This window comes from Bos mutus, chromosome 1 (genome assembly GCF_027580195.1).
Source record: "Bos mutus isolate GX-2022 chromosome 1, NWIPB_WYAK_1.1, whole genome shotgun sequence".
NCBI lineage: Eukaryota > Metazoa > Chordata > Mammalia > Artiodactyla > Bovidae > Bos > Bos mutus.
In genome coordinates, this window is record NC_091617.1 from 154738219 (window position 1) to 154756569 (window position 18351).

An 18351-nucleotide genomic window follows, 5' to 3' on the forward strand; every position below is an offset into this window, starting at 1 on the left:
TGATAATTAAAAGCACAAGGGGAATTAGAAAATATTTCAAACCAAACAAAAATAAAAACATAACATCAAAATTAGTGGGTTTTCACTAATGCAGTGTTTAGAGAAATATTTACAGGCTTACATGTTTAGTGCTGAAAATTAGGTTTCCATCTTGCAGCTGCTGCTGCTGCTAAGTCACTTCAGTTGTGTCCGACTCTGTGCGACCCCATAGACGGCAGCCCAGCAGGCTCCCCCATCCCTGGGATTCTCCAGGCAAGAACACTGGAGTGGGTTGCCATTTCCTTCTCCAATGCATGAAAGTGAAAAGTCAAAGTGAAGTCGCTCAGTCACGTCCGACTCAGCGACCCCATGGACTGCAGCCTACCAGGCTCCTCCACCCATGGGATTTTCCAGGCAAGAGTACTGGAGTGGGGTGCCATTGCCTTCTCCAAGGTTTCCATCTTAAGAATCTTAAAACTAAAGTAAGTAGAAGGAAGGAAATACTGGACAGAACAGTAGATGTCAGATGCTGCAGAAAACATACAATAAGATCAATGAAACCAAAAGGTGATGCTTTGAGAAAAGTTAACGGGCCTCTAGCCTGACCAAGTTAAGAACTTGTATTGAGACTGCAAATGGTACATCAGTACAGATCCTGGGGAAGTAAGCCTGCACCCTTCTCCCTGGCTCACGTCGGTCCCACACTCTGCTTCCTGTACACGCTCCTGCAAAACCCACGGGCACTGTTGCTGCACTTTTACATTTGGCTTTTCTGCCTTGGCTGTACCTATTTGTGTTCAGAGGTGTGAGGCTTCAGAAAGGGTAGCAAGGAAATATGAACTGTGTGATGCCTGTATTCCACAGTGTAGATGCTGTGGACAAATTCCTCAGAAGCCACAACTGTTGTCTAGATGGGAATGAGAAGAAGTGGAAATGTTAAGTGACTTTATTGATACTTAAAAAATTACATCAGAAACTTTCCCGGAAGAAAACTCTAGGCTCTCATGGCCTTGCTGGTGAATTTATCAAACATTTAAGAGAGAAATAGCAATCTAACACAGCACACAGAAAAGAGAGGAGGGAACCCTTTGCAACTCATTGTATAAGATCAATATGACCTTGATAGTAAACAGGACATTACAAAAAAAGGAGATACAGATCAATTTCCCTCATGAAATATAGAAAATACTTAAAATATTAGCAAGCTGAATGTGATGTGTTAGAAGGGAATTGCATCATGACCAGGAAACTGGCAGGATGTCCCCAGGTCCATGGCTGAGAGGGTTTTCTTGGTGTGGGAAAGAAAATGGCATTTTAAATGTGAGGGGAGGGGCCAGCTGAGGGGAGCTACTCATTCCCCCCTGCCTGATTCTCGAATCTGGTAGGGCACTGCCTCCAGCCTTCCTTAATGGGCACCGTCCGTGTTTCCACTGTCCCATCTGCTCTGTCTCAGGATAAGAGGGACGGTTGGGATTTAGTCTCATTTCTCCGCAAGCTCCACCCAGGGCTCTGTCTTCCTGCGGTAACTTTGTACTAAGTTATTAGTCTGGGGGGAGTCGAAGCTGTGTTCTGCTGGGGGCTCCTCCCACCCCACCCCAGCCCTTGCTGCCAGGGGGAGCCCTAGATGACAGCAGGAGGGGAGAGAGGACTCGATGTTCCTGTTGGGGCTCATGTCCTCAGGAGGAGCAGACCTCTCTGCTGCCCGTGGGGCCAGGAAACTGCTGACTTGGTGTGCCTCCCAGGTAGATAGTTGGGGGGTGGGGCTCACGGAGGTCACACTGCTTGAGGACTGGAACCTGGGCAGGACTCTGCGTGGGGTTGTCCAGACGGCCCTGTGCCCTGGCTGGGGGTCCTCAGGTCCGATAGTCAGTGTCCCAGATGCTCAGTGCTGGCATTTAGTGTGGGGATGCGGACGTGCTGCCAGGACCCTGAGCACCAGCAGAGTGCAGTCAGCAGGTGGCCTCCAACTGCCAGCCCCTGAGAGCCCACCAGAGTTCCATGGGCTGTGGGGGCCGTTGAGGGGCACTCCCCGGCCTGTCTCCCTTGTGCCCATGGCCTGCTCTTCCTCAGGCATGCATCCTGGGGGTATGTCATCCACGTCTGCAGGTCAGACAGCCCCAGCTCCGGGCAGGCCTGCATGCCTCCAGGACCCTGCAGGTGGCCTGCAGTTGAGGGTGGGTGGCAGGGGAGGGGGTCCTTGAGTCACTCAATGAAGGCAGAGCTCCCCTCCCCCAGGCCTGTGGATACTCCTGCGGGCCAGATTTCTGGCTGTTCCTGGAACATTCCGGCCTCAGCCTGTGCTGTTCCCTTGCTGGGGACCCCACCCCTGAGGTGCCCCATCCCCACCTCCTGTCCCTGCCCCTCTGCTCACCGTGGCCAAGGCGCTGCCGCTTTAAGGGCGACATCACAAGGCTGCGGAAGGCCGGTGGAACTCGGGGCTCTTGGCGTTTCTGGAGCACCTGTGGGCTCTGATTTTCCATCTCCATGGGGCCGCGGGCCCACACGTGACAGAGAACTGGCCATGGCTGAGGGCAGCGAGCTGATGAACAGGCTCATGAGCGAGAACGCCGACCTCAAGAAGCAGGTGCGTCTCATGAAGGAGAACCAGATGCTGAAGCGGCTGCTGAGCGAGAGCTGCCAGGAGAGCTGTGGGCGCGGGGGCCGTGACTTCCTCTTCCCCAAGGCACCCGCCTACCCCGAGGCCTGCTCCCCGGGGAGCACAGGTGAGCCGGCTCTGGGAGGTGGGTGGGCAGGCGGGTGACCCGCTTGGGCTAGTGGGGTTCCGTCCATGGTGGCCGCCGAGGTGCTGCCACAGAGGCTTAAAGCAGGTCCACTGAGGCCAGCCCAGGGGACGGCGGGGCCAGGCTGTGTGCGACCCTGCTCTGCTGGGGGCTGGCCAGCTGGGCATATTCAGCCCTTGGCCAGGGCAGCTGTGCCCATCGTACTGGCTGACAGCTGCACCCAGAGAGGCAAGGACCCTGCCTAGGAGAGAGACCTGTGGGTCACAGACAGGAAGCAAGCACGGCATGGTCATCCAGCTCACCCCGTGGGAGCCCCTTCAGAGGCCGACACACTTTCTATGAAGGTAGCTGGCTCTGCTTGAAAGCTTTTGTATGTGGGAAGTGCGACTTAGGGTGTGGTTGGCACCGTGACCTTGGTCTGAGTGGCTGGGATGTGGATCATGGGTCCTGTGACCAGGTGAGCTCCGTGGTCCCGGAGGTGATGATCACTCACTGCCCAGCAGAGCAGGTGGAGTTCATACCCCAGCCCTTGCCCTGGCAATGGCCGTGCCTACCCTGGCAATGGCCATTCCCACCCTGGCAATGCCCACGCCCGCAGACCAGCTGTCTTCTCAGGATAAGTTGTTCGCCTGGAGTGAGTTGTTTTCCTCTGTTGAAGCTTATTTCAGAGCTGCTGCTGGTTCCCAGGGGGATGCTCGGCTGCTCCGGGACCCGCTCTAGATGTGGTCACCTCCTGTGCTGAGCAAGCAGACCCTGTGAGCGAGCATGTCCTGGGGTGTGAGGGTCCCTCATGGCATCTCCACACCTTCAGCCTCGGGGTGGGCCTTGAGGAGGGAGCTCAGACAAGCAGGGTCCTTATGTGGGGGGATGGCAGGTAGAGGGGGGAGCAGCTAGAGGAGCCTGGGGCCCTGTCCTCCGCTCTGCCTGTGACCAAGACACACAATGTCCCCAGGTGACCAGGGATAGAGGGGGGCCTGTCTCTTGGTGTTGTGTCCCTGACATGACAGCTTGCAGAGGGTCCATGCCACCTCCTCAGCCTTCGAGGAATGCCTGCCTGGCAGTGGCTGCCTGAGGCACTTGTCCCCAAGGCCTTGTCTGCGCTGTGACCATTGCCAACAATCACGTGCCTCGGCCTGCTCTGTGGTCCTTTGTCCTAAGAATTGAGCTTTGCTGAAGCACAAGCTGGAATCAAGATTTCTGAGAGAAATATCAATAACCTCAGATTTGCAGATGACACCACCCTTATGGCAGAAAGTGAAGAAGAACTAAAGAGCCTCTTGATGAAAGTGAAAATGGAGAGTGAAAAAGTTGGCTTAAAACTCAACATTCAGAAAACTAAGATCATGGCATCCGGTCCCATCACTTCATGGCAAATAGATGGGGAAACAGTGGAGATAATGACAGACTTTATTTTTGGGGGCTCCAAAATCACTGCAGATGGTGACTGTAGCCACGAAATTAAAAGATGCTTGCTCCTTGGAAGGAAAGTTATGACCAACCTAGACAGCATATTCAAAAGCAGAGACATTACTTTGCCAACAAAGGTCCATCTAGCCAAAAAAAACATCTAGTCAAAGTTTTTCCAGTGGTCATGTATGGATGTGAGAGTTGGACTATAAAAAAAGCTGAGCCCCAAAGAATTGATGCTTTTGAACTGTGGTATTGGAGAAGACTCTTGAGAGTCCCTTGGACTGCAAGGAGATCCAACCAGTCCCTCATAAAGGAAATCAGCCTTGGGTGTTCATTGAAAAGACTGATGTTGAAGCTGAAACTCTGATACTTTGTCCACATGATGCGAAGAGCTGACTCATTTGAAAAGACCCTGATGCTGGGAAAGATTGAGGGCAGGAGGAGAAGGGGACAACAGAGGATAAGATGGTTGGATGGCATCACTGACTCGATGGACATGAGGTTGAGTAAACTCTGGGAGCTGGTGAAGGACAGGGAGGCCTGCCATGCTGCAGTCCATGGGGTCACAAGGAATTGGACACGACTGAGCAACTGAACTAAACCTTCATCCGTCTGTGTGATCAGTGGACTGGCCAGGCTGGAAGGAGGGCATTGGGTGAGGTGCAGGCCCTTGCTCAGGCTGCACTGTTCCCCGTCAGGGTACAAGTCAGGCCGTCTCTGGGGCATGGCCAGCATCCCACCCATGGGCAAGTCCAGATCCTCCTGGATGCGAGTCTTAGGAGGAGCCCCAGCCCCTGGCCCGCCCGAGGCCTCGAGCCTCCAAAGAAAGGCCTTGGAGCCCCTGTTGCAGGTTGTGGGCTGATGGGCCCCCACTATCTTCACAGCCACCTCCGTCCCCAGAGTGCAACCATGGCCTCGGGGCTGGACTTGGAGAACTGGCAGGAGTTCTCCAGCGGAGCTCGAGGTTTCAGACGGACGGGAATTGCACACAGCAATGGCTCAGTGTTTGCTTTAGAAACTGGATGTGGTTTATCTGTTTATTAATTTTGGCTGCAGGCCTCTCACTGCAGTGGCTTCTGTTGTTGTGGGCACAGGCTCTAGGTGCACGGGCTTAGCGCCTCTTGGGCTCTGGAGCACAGGCGTCAGTAGTTGCAATGCACGGGCTTAGTTGCTCCGCGGCATGGGATCCCTCTGGACCAGGGATGGAACTCGTGTCCCTGCATCAGCACTCAGATTCTTTACCACCAAGTCACCAGGGAAGTTGCACAGGATGTGCTTTAAAAATCTGTCGTTCTCACTAAGCAAAATCACTTGGGGTGAGCGTGACTACTGCAGGCTCCTGGCCTCACTCCCAGCGGCAGCCGCTGTCCACGTCGACTCTGGCTTCTCTCTGAAGTTTTGGTGGCTGTTTGCATGTGTATCCCAGGATCCTCAGTTTATGTGGACAGGGTAGAGCCATTCTACACTGACTCCCCAGCCATCCATCTTCTGTCCTTGACCATTGGCCATCTCCTGGAGGGCTCGCTCACTGTTCCCTGTGGGTTCACCACCAGCCCTTAAGTCTGGTCCCCATGACAGGAGTGCTCCTCCATCTCCCAGCAGCCACGGGGCTTCACAGGTACCCCTGTGGCCTGCTGACAGGGGGCTGTCCAGGAATCCTTGGGTCAAAGGCCACATGCAGCTCAAGTGTTGACATGGACACTGGGACCCTCTCCAAAGGCCTGAGGCCTCTCCACCTGCACCTTTCCCACAGCTGGTGCCACCTTCTGGGGCCACTTTGCACATGGTGCACGTGTTCTGAGGGACAGGGTGGGGTGGGGGCCTTGGCCATCCCGGGCCCTCCCCTCCCAGGCCAGTTTCCTCCAGATCACCCTGGTGCCTGAGCCCCTGGCATCTCAGAGCCTCCACGGTTGCCTGGACTCCTTGTCCTGCGTGGAGTGTCCAGTGATTTTAAGTAGTTTCTGAGTGTTCTCTCTGCCTCTTCCCTTTACCACCACAAGACAGCTGCTTCTGTATTGTCATAAATACATTCTAAATAGCTGTGTCATATTCCAGAATCAGATGAACCAGAATTTAATGAACTCTCCTTATGTTTGAAATGACAGTTCTTTTCTCTTACCCTGAAGTAAGTGTTAGTTGCTCAGTCGCGTCTGACTCTTGTGATCCCATGGACCATAACCCGTAAGGCTCCTCTGTCCATGGAATTCTCCAGGCAAGAATACTGGAGTGGGTTGTCATTTCCTTCTCCAACCCTGAAGTAAATACCACAGGAAAAGCATTTTCTATTCAGAGTTATTTCCTTAGGGTATGTTTCCCTACAGGTAGAATCACTGGCTTGGAAGGCAGGGTAATTACTTTCTCCTTTTCTTACATTTGCCCAGAGGGTGAGATCGTCCCCTGCAGCTCTATTAAGCTGCTCTGACTCTGTTTCTTCAAGTCTCTTTAGCCATTTCTCACATAAATCTTTCACATTAATGGTTTATTCCTGGGGCACTTTATGTTACTTATTGCAGTCATGGATGAGATTTCTTTTTCCACTGTGTTTTCAGTTATCCCTGTTGCTGTGTTTTGGAAATCTGTTGATTTGTAAATATTTAGCCTATATCCAGGCCCCTTATGATATTTTGCTTACGTCATATTTTTATTTTTACTTTTGGCCACCAGGCATGCTGGTTCTTAGTTCCCCGATCAGGGGTTAAACCCAGGCCCTGGGCCATGAGAGCGTGGAGCCCTAACCACTAGACCACCAGAGAATTCACTATCCAGTCCCCTCCCTGAGCTGTTTTGTTCTGCTAAGTTTTCCAGTTCTTTCTCCCATGTTTTCTGAGTTCTATAGCTGCTGTTACAGACTTTTAAATGGGGTTGGCAGCTCAGATGGGCTTCCCTGGTGGCTCAGTGGTAAAGAATCCACCTGCCAAGCAGGAAAAAAGGGCTCAAGCCCTGGTTCAGGAAGATCCCCTGGAAAAAGAATGGCAACCCACTCCAATATTCTTGCCTGGAGAATTCCCACGGACAGAGGAGCCTGGCGGGCTACAGGCCATGGGGTCGCAAAGAGTTGGACACGTCTTAGCAACTGAACAACAATGGCAGCTCATACGCTCGTTTCTGTCTTTCTTCCTCACGAATCCCAGGACTTTGGCCTCGACAGGCTCCGCCCTCATCCTCTGGCGGTTGGTCGGCAGTGGACAGCTCTGTCTGTCCAGGTACTGGGGGTTGGGGGGTGTAGGCTGGGTGCTGGGGAAAAGCCTTCTAGTCCTTATTTTTAAAGAATAACAACAACAAAATTGAAGAAAGGCTCATTTTGTTAAGATTTTATGACCTCACTTCTGTACTGGCCAAAGTGCCCTCGGCTGCGCCCCCACTGGCCTGTGGGGTCTTGTTCCGCTGTGTCGTTGAGAGACTCCCGGTTCTGGGCCTGAGCTGTTTGCTGCGGCATCTGTTTGGCTGGGGCTTCGCTCAGGATCTCTGGACTCTGTTTTCTCTGATTCCTATGTGAATCTGGGCTGCGGTTTTCTTTCTGTGGGTTGTCTTTTCAGGGATTTGATATCAGACTTGTGACAATTTATAAGCTTGATAATCAAGCATCATTTAATTTTTTTCAGTGTTCCAGCCTCATTCATATAATGCAGGGGTTGTGAATTGTTTGGGGACTTGAAAGAACTCATCCACCAACCACTCAGGCCTTCAGCCCTTTGCTCATAATTCTATAACTTCAAGGTTTTTCTTTTTTGCTTATTAATCTGTGCAGGTTTTCTACTTCTTATTGAGTCATTGAAAATAGCTTCCCAAGTGATAGCTCCTTTATTAAAGTTTTCAAGTAATATTCAGTTGGATATAATCTTTTATAATTTAAACATTGTCTTCCTGGTCATTCTTATCTGGCTTTTCTAATTTTCAATTTTATTCTTTTGTTTTCTGTTTCTCTAAAGTAGCTTTCCACAGTTTCACTATCTTATTGGACTTTTTGTAGAACTATTTCAAATTTATTTCTGCTGCTATTTTTATTATTCTCTAACTTTTGCTTTCTTCAAGAGTTCATTCCTATATGAATGTGTAATTTTTTGATGATGTTTTAGAAGTCATTAAAGAATTTAAGTTGCTAATTTCACTTTGCTGCTGCTGCTAAGTTGTTTCAGTCGTGTCCGACTCTGTGCGACCCCATAGACGGCAGCCCACCACACTCCCCCGTCCCTGGGGTTCTCTAGGGAAGAACACTGGAGTGGGTTGCCCTTTCCTTCTCCAACGCAGGAAAGTGAAAAGTGAAAGTGAAGTCGCTCAGTCGTGTCCGACTCTTAGCGACCCCATGGATGGCAGCCCACCAGGCTCCTCCGTCCATGGGATTTTCCAGGCAAGAGTACTAGAGTGGGGTGCCATTGCCTTCTCCAATTTCACTTTAGATACAGTTTTAAATGTATTGATGTCAATATACCTAGTGTTCTGATTTTCATTATTTCTCAATAATCATTTTTCCTATTTTTATTTTCTCTTTGATCATTACTAAAGATAATTTTTTTTTTCTAATATGTATATATTTTTTGGTCTTAGCTGTGGTACTTGGGCTTTCTAGTTGTGGAGTGGACTGAGTTGTTCTGCAGTATGTGGGATCTTAGTTCACTGACTAGGGATTGAACCCACAGCCCTTGCATTGCAAGGTGAGTTCTTAACCACTGGACCACTGGGGAAGTCCTGAGAATTCTTTTAATTTTGAGGAGATGGGGTTTTCTATTGACTCTGATTCATTTATAGTTTTATTATAATGTGGCTTGAAAGTTTTGACTGAGGATTAAAAAAATTGTTTTATGTTTAACAGAACTTTATTAAGGCTGGGGAATAACAGGAGGGAATTTCAATTCACTAAATAGAAACTAAAAGTGAAGTGCAAACACACCTGACCACACAACAATCCCTTTAAAATTAGGTCACAGATACGGCTCTTCCCCAAGCCCATGAGTAGAGTTTTCCCGGCCCCTGCCCATGGCTGGGATGGCCTACCTCCCCTGGGAATATGTGAGCCCCGAGCAAAGGGGACCAGGCTCCTGGGACTCAGCCAGAGGAAGCACCGGGGGCCCTTGCTGCCTCACTGCTGTGACTTCCTGACAGTTCCTGGACCGTGTGTCTGGCAGGGGACACACATGAGGGACACCGATCACCGCTCTGCTTTACAAGGAATCCTGCAAACAGTCCCATGTGCAGCAGTGGGGATGGATGAAAAAATCCATGTGTGTCTGTGCGTGTATGTGCAGATGTGTGCCCATGTATGCATGTGTGCCAGGAAATGGTTAAGTGAACCACAGAGCTACCCAATGACACACTCATCATGGATAACTCTCAAAAAAAGAAGTTTCATAATAAAAGGTGCTGGATGATACCACACATATAAAATTTAAGATGCACATATAAGTCACTGTCACAGTGTGTGGACACACAGTGGGAGTGCTGGAGGCCACATGTGTGCTGCGCCTCCGGACCCGGGGCTGCTGGTGTCCTGGGATCCATTGCCTCCTCCAGAGGGGAAGTGGGGGCAGGTGTCAGAGCTGAGGGCAGGGTCTCTGCAAGACGTGGGTGCTCCGGGAGCCTCGCCTCACAGCTTGTTCCTCCCTCCCTGCCCCAGTCCCAGACTTCGGAAGGTTCACCAGCGGCCCTGATGCACCCTCCCAGCTGCAGGGGTCCTCCCTGGAAGACCTGCTGTGCTCACACGCCCCCCTCTCCAGCGAGGACGACGCCTCCCCGGGCTGTGTGACGTCCTCCCAGGTGCCCTTCAAGGCTTTCCTCAGCTCCCCGGAACTGCGTATCCCCCAAGGCTCCGATCGAAAGCTGTCCCCACTCCTGAGCCCCTTGCAGGACCCGCTGGTGGAGAAGACCCTGCTGGAAACCCGGGACGTGGGCCGGCCCAAAAAGGTGTGCTTCTCAGAGAGCAGCCTGCCCTCTGGGGACCGAACCAGGAGGAGCTACTACCTGAACGGTGAGGAGGGTGAGGAGCAGGCGGGAGTTGGGGGTTGGCTGCTGGGGAGGGTGGTCAGGGCCCAGCTTCTGCATCTAGCCAGCAGCCGGAAGAGGAGAGTGTGCCCATGCTCCTCGGGTCTGGGGCCCTGTCTGTACACATCTTTTGACCGTTTAAATAAGTGAGTAGCTTATGTTCTTATGATTGAGTTGTGTATTCTGGATACCAGACTTTTTTGGTACATGTTTTGCAGATACGATCCATGAAGGGGGAGGGGGTGTCCTTCCCTCCTCTAGTGGACTACATTCTGTCAGAACTTTTCACTATGACCCACCCATCTTGGGTGGCCCTGCAAGGCACAGCTCATAGCTTCATTGAGTTCTGCAGGCCTCTTTGCCATGACAAGGCTGTGATTCTGCTTCACTGACTACACTAAAGCCTTTGACTATGTGGATCACAATAAACTGTGGAAAATTCTGGAAAGTAAACTGTGGAGATGGGAATACCAGACCACCTTACCTGTCTCCTGAGAAACCTGAATGCAGGACAAGAAGCAACAGTTAGAGGTGGACGTGGAACAACTGACTGGTTCAAAATTGGGAAAGGATTATGTTCAGGCTGTATATTGTCACCCTGCTAATTTAACTTATATGCAGACTTCGGTTCAGTTCAGCTCAGTTGCTCAGTCATGTCCGACTCTTTGGGACCCCATGGACTGCAGCACGCCAGGCTTCCCTGTCCATTACCAACTCCTGGAGCTTGCTCAAACTCATGTCAATTGAGTCAGTGATGCCATCCAACCATCTCATCCTCTGTTATCCCCTTCTCCTCCTGCCTTCAATCTTTGCCAGCATCAGGGTCTTTTCCAACCAGTCAGTTCTTCTCGTCAAGTGGCCAAGTTCTTTCTCATCAAGTGAAGTTTCAGCACCACTCCTTCCAATGAATATTCAGGACTGATTTCCTTTAGGATTGAATGGTTTGATCTCTTTGCAGTCCAAGGGGCACTCAAGAATCTTCTCCAATACCACAGTTCAAAAGCATTAATTTTTCAATGCTCAGTTTTCTTTATGGTCCAGCTCTCACATCTATACATGACTACTGGAAAAATCATAGGTTTGACTAGACAGATCTTTGTCAGCAAAGTAATGTCTCTGCTTTTTAATATGCTGTCTAGGTTGGTCATAGCTTTTCTTCCAAAGAGTGAGCGTCTTTTAATTCGATGGCCGTAGTCACCATCTACAGTGATTTTGGACCTAAGAAAATAAAGTCTGACATGTTTCCACTATTTCCCCATCTATTTGCCATGAAGTGATGGGACCAGATGCCATGATCTTAGTTTTCTGAATGTTGAGCTTTAAGCTAACTTTTTCACTCTCCTCTTTCATTTTCATCAAGAGGCTTTTTAGTTCCTCTTCACTTTCTGCCATAAGGGTGGTGTCATCTGCATATCTGAGGTTACTGATATTTCTCCCGGCAATCTTGATTTCAGCTTGTGCTTCTTCCAGCCCAACATTTCTCATGATGTACTCTGTATATAAGTTAAATAAGCAGGGTGACAATATACAGCCTTGACGTACTCCTTTTCCTATTTGGAACCAATCTGTTGTTCCATGTCCAGTTCTAACTGTTGCTTCCTGACCTGCATACAGATTTCTCAAGAGGCAGGTCAGGTGGTCTGGTATTCCCATCTCTTTCAGAATTTTCCACAGTTTATTGTGATCCACACAGTCAAAGCTTTGGCATAGTCAATAAGTCATAGCATAAATCTAAAAGAATTATGCTACATCTACTTTGCGTGTGCTCTGTAAATGGACAACAAAGCCTGGATGACAGGCTTTGCAAAATGGATATCTATTTGCAAAATGGTTCACTGAATATTTTAAGCCAACTATTGAGACGTACTGCTCAGGAAAAAGATACCTTTCAAAATATTCCTGCTCATAGATGACGCATCTAGTCACCCAAGGTCTCTGATGCAGACGGACTAGGAAATTAAAGTTGTTTACATGCTGCTAAGGCACATCCATTCTGTCCATGTATCAAGGAGTAAATTTGACTTTCAAGTCTTATTACTGAAGAAATATACTTCATAGGGGCTTCCAATGGTAAAGAATCTGCCCGCAATATGGGATACCTGGCTTCAATCCCTGGATTGGGAAGATGCCCTGGAAGGGGGCATGGCAACCCACTCCAGTATTCTTGCCTGGAGAATTCCATGGACAGAGGAGCCTGGCAGGCAACAGTCCACGGGGCCACAAAGAGTTGGACACGACTGAGCCACTGACCACAGCACAGCACATACTTCATAAGGCCATAGCTGCCATAGATAGTGGTCCCACTGAGGGCTCTGAAACTTTCTGGAAAGGATTCACCATTCTAGACACCACTAAGAACATTCATGATTCACAGGAAGAGGTCAGAATATGGACATTAACAGGAGTCTGGAAGAAGTTGATTCCAGCCCTCATGGATGACTTGGAGGGATTCAAGACTGCACTGCAGGGTGTGGCTGCAGATGTGGTGGGAACAGCAAGAGAACTGTAATTAGAAGAGGAGCCTGAGGTGTGACTGCGCTGCTGCAGTTGCAGATAAAGCCTTCACACAGGAGGAGTTGCTTCCTATGGGTGAGCTAAGAAAGTGGTTTCTTGAGGTGGAATCTACTCCTGGTGAAGATGCTGAAACGACAACAAAGATTTAGAACAGTATGCAAACTTAGTTGAGAAAACAGTGGCAGGGTTTGAGAGGGGTTAACTTTAATTTTGAAAGAAGTTCTATTGTGGGTAAAATGCTCTGAAATAGCATTTCGTGCTACAGAGAAATTATTCCTGAAAGGTAGAGTCAACCAATATGGCAAACATCATTGTTACCTTTTTAAAGAAATTGCTGCACCAACCCCAACTTTCAGTAACCACTGCCTGATCTGTCAGAATCTGTCAATACTGAGGCAGGACCCTCCACCAGCAAAAAGGTTATATCTCACTGAAGGCTTAGAGGATGGTTAACATTTTTTAACAATGAAGTATTTAAAAATTAAGGTATGTACATTTTTTGGACATAATGCTTTGCACATTATAGAGTACGCTGCAGTGTAAACCTAACTTTCATGTGCACTGAGAAACTGAACAATTCACATGACTTGCTGTTTGTTTTTTTGTTGTTGTTGTTGTTATCCTTTTTTTTTTTTTTTTATTACACGACTTGCTTTCATGTGGTATTTGCTTTATTGTGGTGGTCTGGAACTGAAACCAGCAATATGTCCAAGGTATGCCTGTATATCTCTCCATCTTTTTAGTTCTTTAAAAATACATTTCAGTAATATTTTATAGCTTCTATGTGCAGATCTTGCACATTTTTGTTGAATTTACCCTTTAGTATTTCATGTTTTTGATGCTATAATGAATAGTACTTTTTATCAATATGAATTTCTGATTATTTGTTTCTAATATATAGTAACACAATTGATTTTGTATATTTATCCCATGATGGTCAACTTGACTGGGCCATTAGGTGCCCAGATATTTGGTCAAACATTATTCAGGGTAAGTCTATGAGAATGTTTTTAGATGAGTTTAATATTTAAGTCAATAGACTGAATAAAGCAGACTGGCCTCCTGAATGTGGGTAGGCCTCATACAATCAGTTGCAGGTCTGAGTGGGATAAAAAGGCTGACTCTCTCCCAAGTAAGAGAAAATTCCTCCTGCCTGACTGCCATTGGATTACAACTGGAATCTCAGCTCTTCTTGGGTCTCAAGCCTCCAGTCCTTTAAACTGGAGCCACACCATGGGTTCCCTTATTTCTCAGACCTTGCACGCAGACCGGGACTACATCATCAGCTCTTCTGAGCCTCCAGCTTACTGACTCACCATCGCAGATCTTGGGAAGTGTCAGTTTTCATAACTGCGTGAGCCAATTCCTTTTAATAAACACAGAGAGACACACACAGACACAGACACACACACATAGGTTCTACTTCTATCTGTAAAATCTATGGTGATACCATCTCTCGTTTCTGATAGTGGTAATTTTTATCTTCCTCTTTTTCTGTAATTAATCTGGCTAGGGGTTTATCAATCTTACTGACTTTTTTCTTTGAGGAATAGCTTTTTGGTCAGATCTTGAAGGGCCCAGGTTGGACTAGAAATGCTCTCTAGATCCTTTCAGATCTAGAGGTTGCTAGTTCCTTCCACCTAATTTATACTTTAGAGGAGGGGAGGCAGGGAGAGGGGCCAACTCCTGATGAGATAACTGTATTAATACAGAAGGGGGAGACTGTTTTCTGCTTCTCCATGGGCCCTGTTTTCCCCAACATGCTTCTCTGTGGTGTATCTGGTCGTCAGTTAGAATTCCTGGGTCGCTTCTGCAGTGTTGCCAAGTGATTTTGGCAGGAGTGCACTGAACACTAGGGCTTCCCAGGTGGTTTGGTGGTAAAGAACCCTTCTGCCAGTGTAAAAGACAAGGGTTTGATCCCTGGGTCGGGAAGACCCCCTGGAGAGGGAAATGGCAACTGACTCTAGTATCCTCGCCTGGAAAGTCCCATGGACAGAGGAGCCTGGCGGGCTATGGTCTATGGAGTCACAAAGAACTGGACACAACAGCGACTAAACAACAACAACACTGAAAACTACAAAACACTAAAAGAAATGAAAGAGACCTAAATAAATGTAAAAAGTCTTCTGGTCATGGCTTGAAAGACCTAATATTATCAACATGGCAAACCTCCCCAAATCAATCTACAAATTTCAATGCAAGCCCTATCAAAGTCCCACCTGACTTCTTGGCAGAAGTTGACATACTGATCCTCAAATTTGTATGGAGATGCATGGGACTCAGAATAAGCAAAACAGTCTTGAAAAAGGAGAATAAAATTGGAGGACTCACACTTCCCAATTTCAAAATTTAAAGGTACAGTAATCAGCAGCATGGTACTGGTGTAAGGACAGGCATACAAGTCCATGGAATAGAATCAAGAGTCAGAGATAAACCCATGCATTTACAAGTCTGATGTCTGGCAAGAGTCTCAAGACAATTTAATGGAGAGAGAAGAGTCTTTTCAACAAATGGTGCCAGGAAAGTGGATCTCCACATGCAAACAGCTGAAGCTGGACTTCATATCACATATGAAAATTAACTCAAAATGCATCAGAGATTTTTAAAAGACCTAAAAGAGCTAAAACCATAAAACTATTAGAAGAAAACACAGACATAAACCTTATGACCTTGGATTTGGCCACAGAGTCTCAGCTGTGACAGACCTGGACTGTGCTAAGTTAAACCTCATATTCCCTGCTCAGCGCGTGCATTGGCGCGGCCGAGGGAGCAGGAGGACATGTGCCCCCTCGCCTATCCCAGTGCCCACAGAGGAGGAGGAGCCACCCATGCCTGGCCTTGATAAGCATGTGTTGACTGCCATCTTGTTCCTGCCCAGAGTGGCTAGCCAGGGTTCTGGGATGGGTGGCTATGTGGGCAGTCCCAGCTTGGGGCTGAGGGAGGGAGAGCAGATGCCCAAGGTCACAGGCAGGGTTGGTCCTGCAGTCCAGTGCGCACAGCTGCATAGAAGCCCTTGCGGAGGTCTCGGAGCAGCCCAGTGACTCCCCGGGCCACTGAGCCCTCCAGCAGGGTGGGGAGTCAGACTAACCTCTGTATGTGGTGGGGGTCCTGAGCCCTTGGTAGGCACAGCTGTCTGTGGGTAACAGGACCTGGGGCCAGCTCTCCATGGCAGAGCACCCAGCCCGTCTGTGCACTACCTGCCTGCTGGATGGACTCTGTGGGGCTTCACCATCCAACACTCTTGGGAGGGGTTTGGATCACTGTTGGGTTAGAAAGTTGCAGGGCTTTAGAAAAAGCTTTAGAAATGGGCCTGTTATGAAGTGTCTCCTGTAGGGAGGAGCAGAGTTCGGGATGCGTGGAGGCCTGTGCAAGTGCCTGCTCTCCCCGCAGAGTGCATCCTGGTCAGTGGGGGCATGCCAGGCGCCATGAGGCGGGCCCTTCCTCACTCCATGCTCCCTCAAAGTCTGGTGCACCTGGTGGTAACAGCCGTCAGCGTGATCTTCAGAGAGCACAGTAGTTTTGAAGGGCAGTGGTGGGATCATGGCTGTCGGGTGGAAGACGTGCTGACATCAGAGGCTGCCGTGGGGAGGGGCAATTTGGAAGCGATTTTGGAGGGGAGGGTGGTTGATGTGCTGGGGTGATACCGGGGAAATAATTAGAATCTCCCGCGAACCCAGCAACCCTCAAGTCTTATTATGAAATAAGTATTAGACCAGCCTGCAATACACACAGGCTGCTGAGACAGAGCATCTCACTGTTTCATGTAGCTATGCAGGCTGGACCCACACGGGCTACATATGTTTTCTTGAGTTAACCAGGACCCTACCCTCAGGTGGGGACATGCCTAGCCCATTCCGAGTTCACCTGGTCATGGGGCTGAGAGCTCCGAGGGGCGTCACCCCAGACCAGGTGCTGAGCTGGTGCTGGTGACAAGGGGACCAGAAGCCAACCCTGGGCTGTGAAGCGTCCACCTCAGGGAACTGGGGCAGGGCCTGGGATCGGGCTGCCAGGGAGCGGCGGAGAACAGGGAGAAGGGTGCCCCCTCTGGTCACCACTGGCCCCTGCAGGAAAGCCTTGCTGGGGTCCCCAGGCTTTACCTCAGATCCACAGTGGCAACATCTGGGTCAGCCCTCTCCCTGAAATGGACCCTGGAGCACAGGCAGGAGGAATGTGGGCAGCCCTGGACCCTCTGAACCCCTTGACCCTCCTACCCTCCCAGATACTGGCTGCCTGTCTCACCAGCCCCGCCCAACCCTGCCCCTCAGAGATCCAGAGCTTCACTGGCACGGAGAAGGATGGTCGCATTGTTGGGGAGATTGCCTTCCAATTGGACCGGCGCATCCTGGCCTATGTCTTCCCAGGGGTGACCCGGCTCTACGGCTTCACTGTGTCCAACATCCCTGAGAAGATCAAACAGGTATGCCTCCCTGGCTGGGGGCCTTCCCCTGGCTGGGTCCCTGACCTGCCCTAGGACCCCCCCAGCCCAGGGTCCCATCCTTGCCCCACGCCCCCTGTTGCCCAGCTCCCTGCCCCCTGCTCCCCCAAGGTCCCCTGGCTGCCAGTCCGCTGTAGAGCCCACACAGCTGTAGGCCTGGGCAAGGCTGAGTGGTGTCTGAGTGGGGAATCAATGAGCTGCCCCACAAGTCCCTTTGCTCTGTCCTGTCTTTCGTAGTCTGGGACAGCCTCAGACTACGAAAGACAGCCTCAAGAGTGGCTTCGGGCAGGGAGCACTGTGATGCTCCACCCGGCTGGCAAGGCACCTTTTCCTGGCACCGGGGGTGGAGCTCCCTTCTTTCCTGTCGGTCCCTGCGTGGGAGGGAAACTGGGAGCCAGCCCCTGGTGGGGGCCTGCCTCTGGGCCTCAGTGTCCCCACCGACACAGCTGTGCTGGGAGGCCGCCAGGATCTCGCCTCGGGCCTGCGCCTGGCCTCCCGTCCTCGCCTCCCTGTCCCCGCGGGTCCCTGGCCCCGCCGCCCACTCGCGCCTGTGCCCGCAGACGTCCATCAAGTCCCTGGACGGCTCGGTGGACGAGAAGAAGCTGCGGGAGCTAACGCACCGCTACCTGACGCTGACGGCGCGCCTGGAGAGGCTGGGCTACAACCGCGACGTGCACCCTGTGTTCAGCGAGTTCCTCATCAACACCTACGGCATTCTGAAGCAGCGGCCGGACCTGCGTGCCAACCCGCTGCACAGCAGCCCGGCCGCCCTGCGGAAGCTGGTCATCGACGTCGTGCCCCCCAAGTTTCTGGGCGACTCGCTGCTGCTGCTCAACTGCTTGTGCGAGCTCTCCAAGGAGGACAGCCGCCCGCTCTTCGCCTGGTGAACCCACGCCCCGCGCCTCCCTGCAATAAAAGCGTGTTGCAACTTCGGGCGCCACGCTCCTCCTCGTCCGCTCCCCGGAGGGCGCGCCGAGGGCGCCAGGGCCGGGTGGGCCGCTGCCCGCGCTGTCCCGCCCCCCGGCCGGCGCGCACCCTGGCGCACGCCCCGCCGCCCACACTTGCGCGGTGAGCCCCAGTCTATTAAAGTCGTCTGTTTGCTGTTCCTCCTTTACCGCTGCTCTTTGAGGGCCTGCGGCGGGTCCCCGTGGGGGTCTCCCTGGAGGGCAGGGCCTGGGGCCAGGGTTCAGCCGCGGACAGGACAGCTGCAGAGTCCGCGGCAACGTGAAGACACAGCCCCTTGTTCAAAGCCAGGGACAGCAAGACAGCAGCAGAGCTTTAAAGCAGGTGCCCGTG

General features: G+C 50.8%; 1 protein-coding gene across 1 annotated transcript; it reads left to right on the forward strand.

The window, feature by feature from the left end:
* Nucleotides 1-2500: 2500 nt before the first annotated feature.
* On the forward strand, nucleotides 2501-17942 carry SPATC1L (spermatogenesis and centriole associated 1 like). The gene is made up of 4 exons (XM_005902334.3): nucleotides 2501-2702; nucleotides 9742-10092; nucleotides 16886-17037; nucleotides 17616-17942. Exons 1-4 carry the CDS (start codon nucleotides 2501-2503, stop codon nucleotides 17940-17942), a joined length of 1032 nt encoding a protein of 343 aa, XP_005902396.2.
* Nucleotides 17943-18351: the final 409 nt, after the last annotated feature.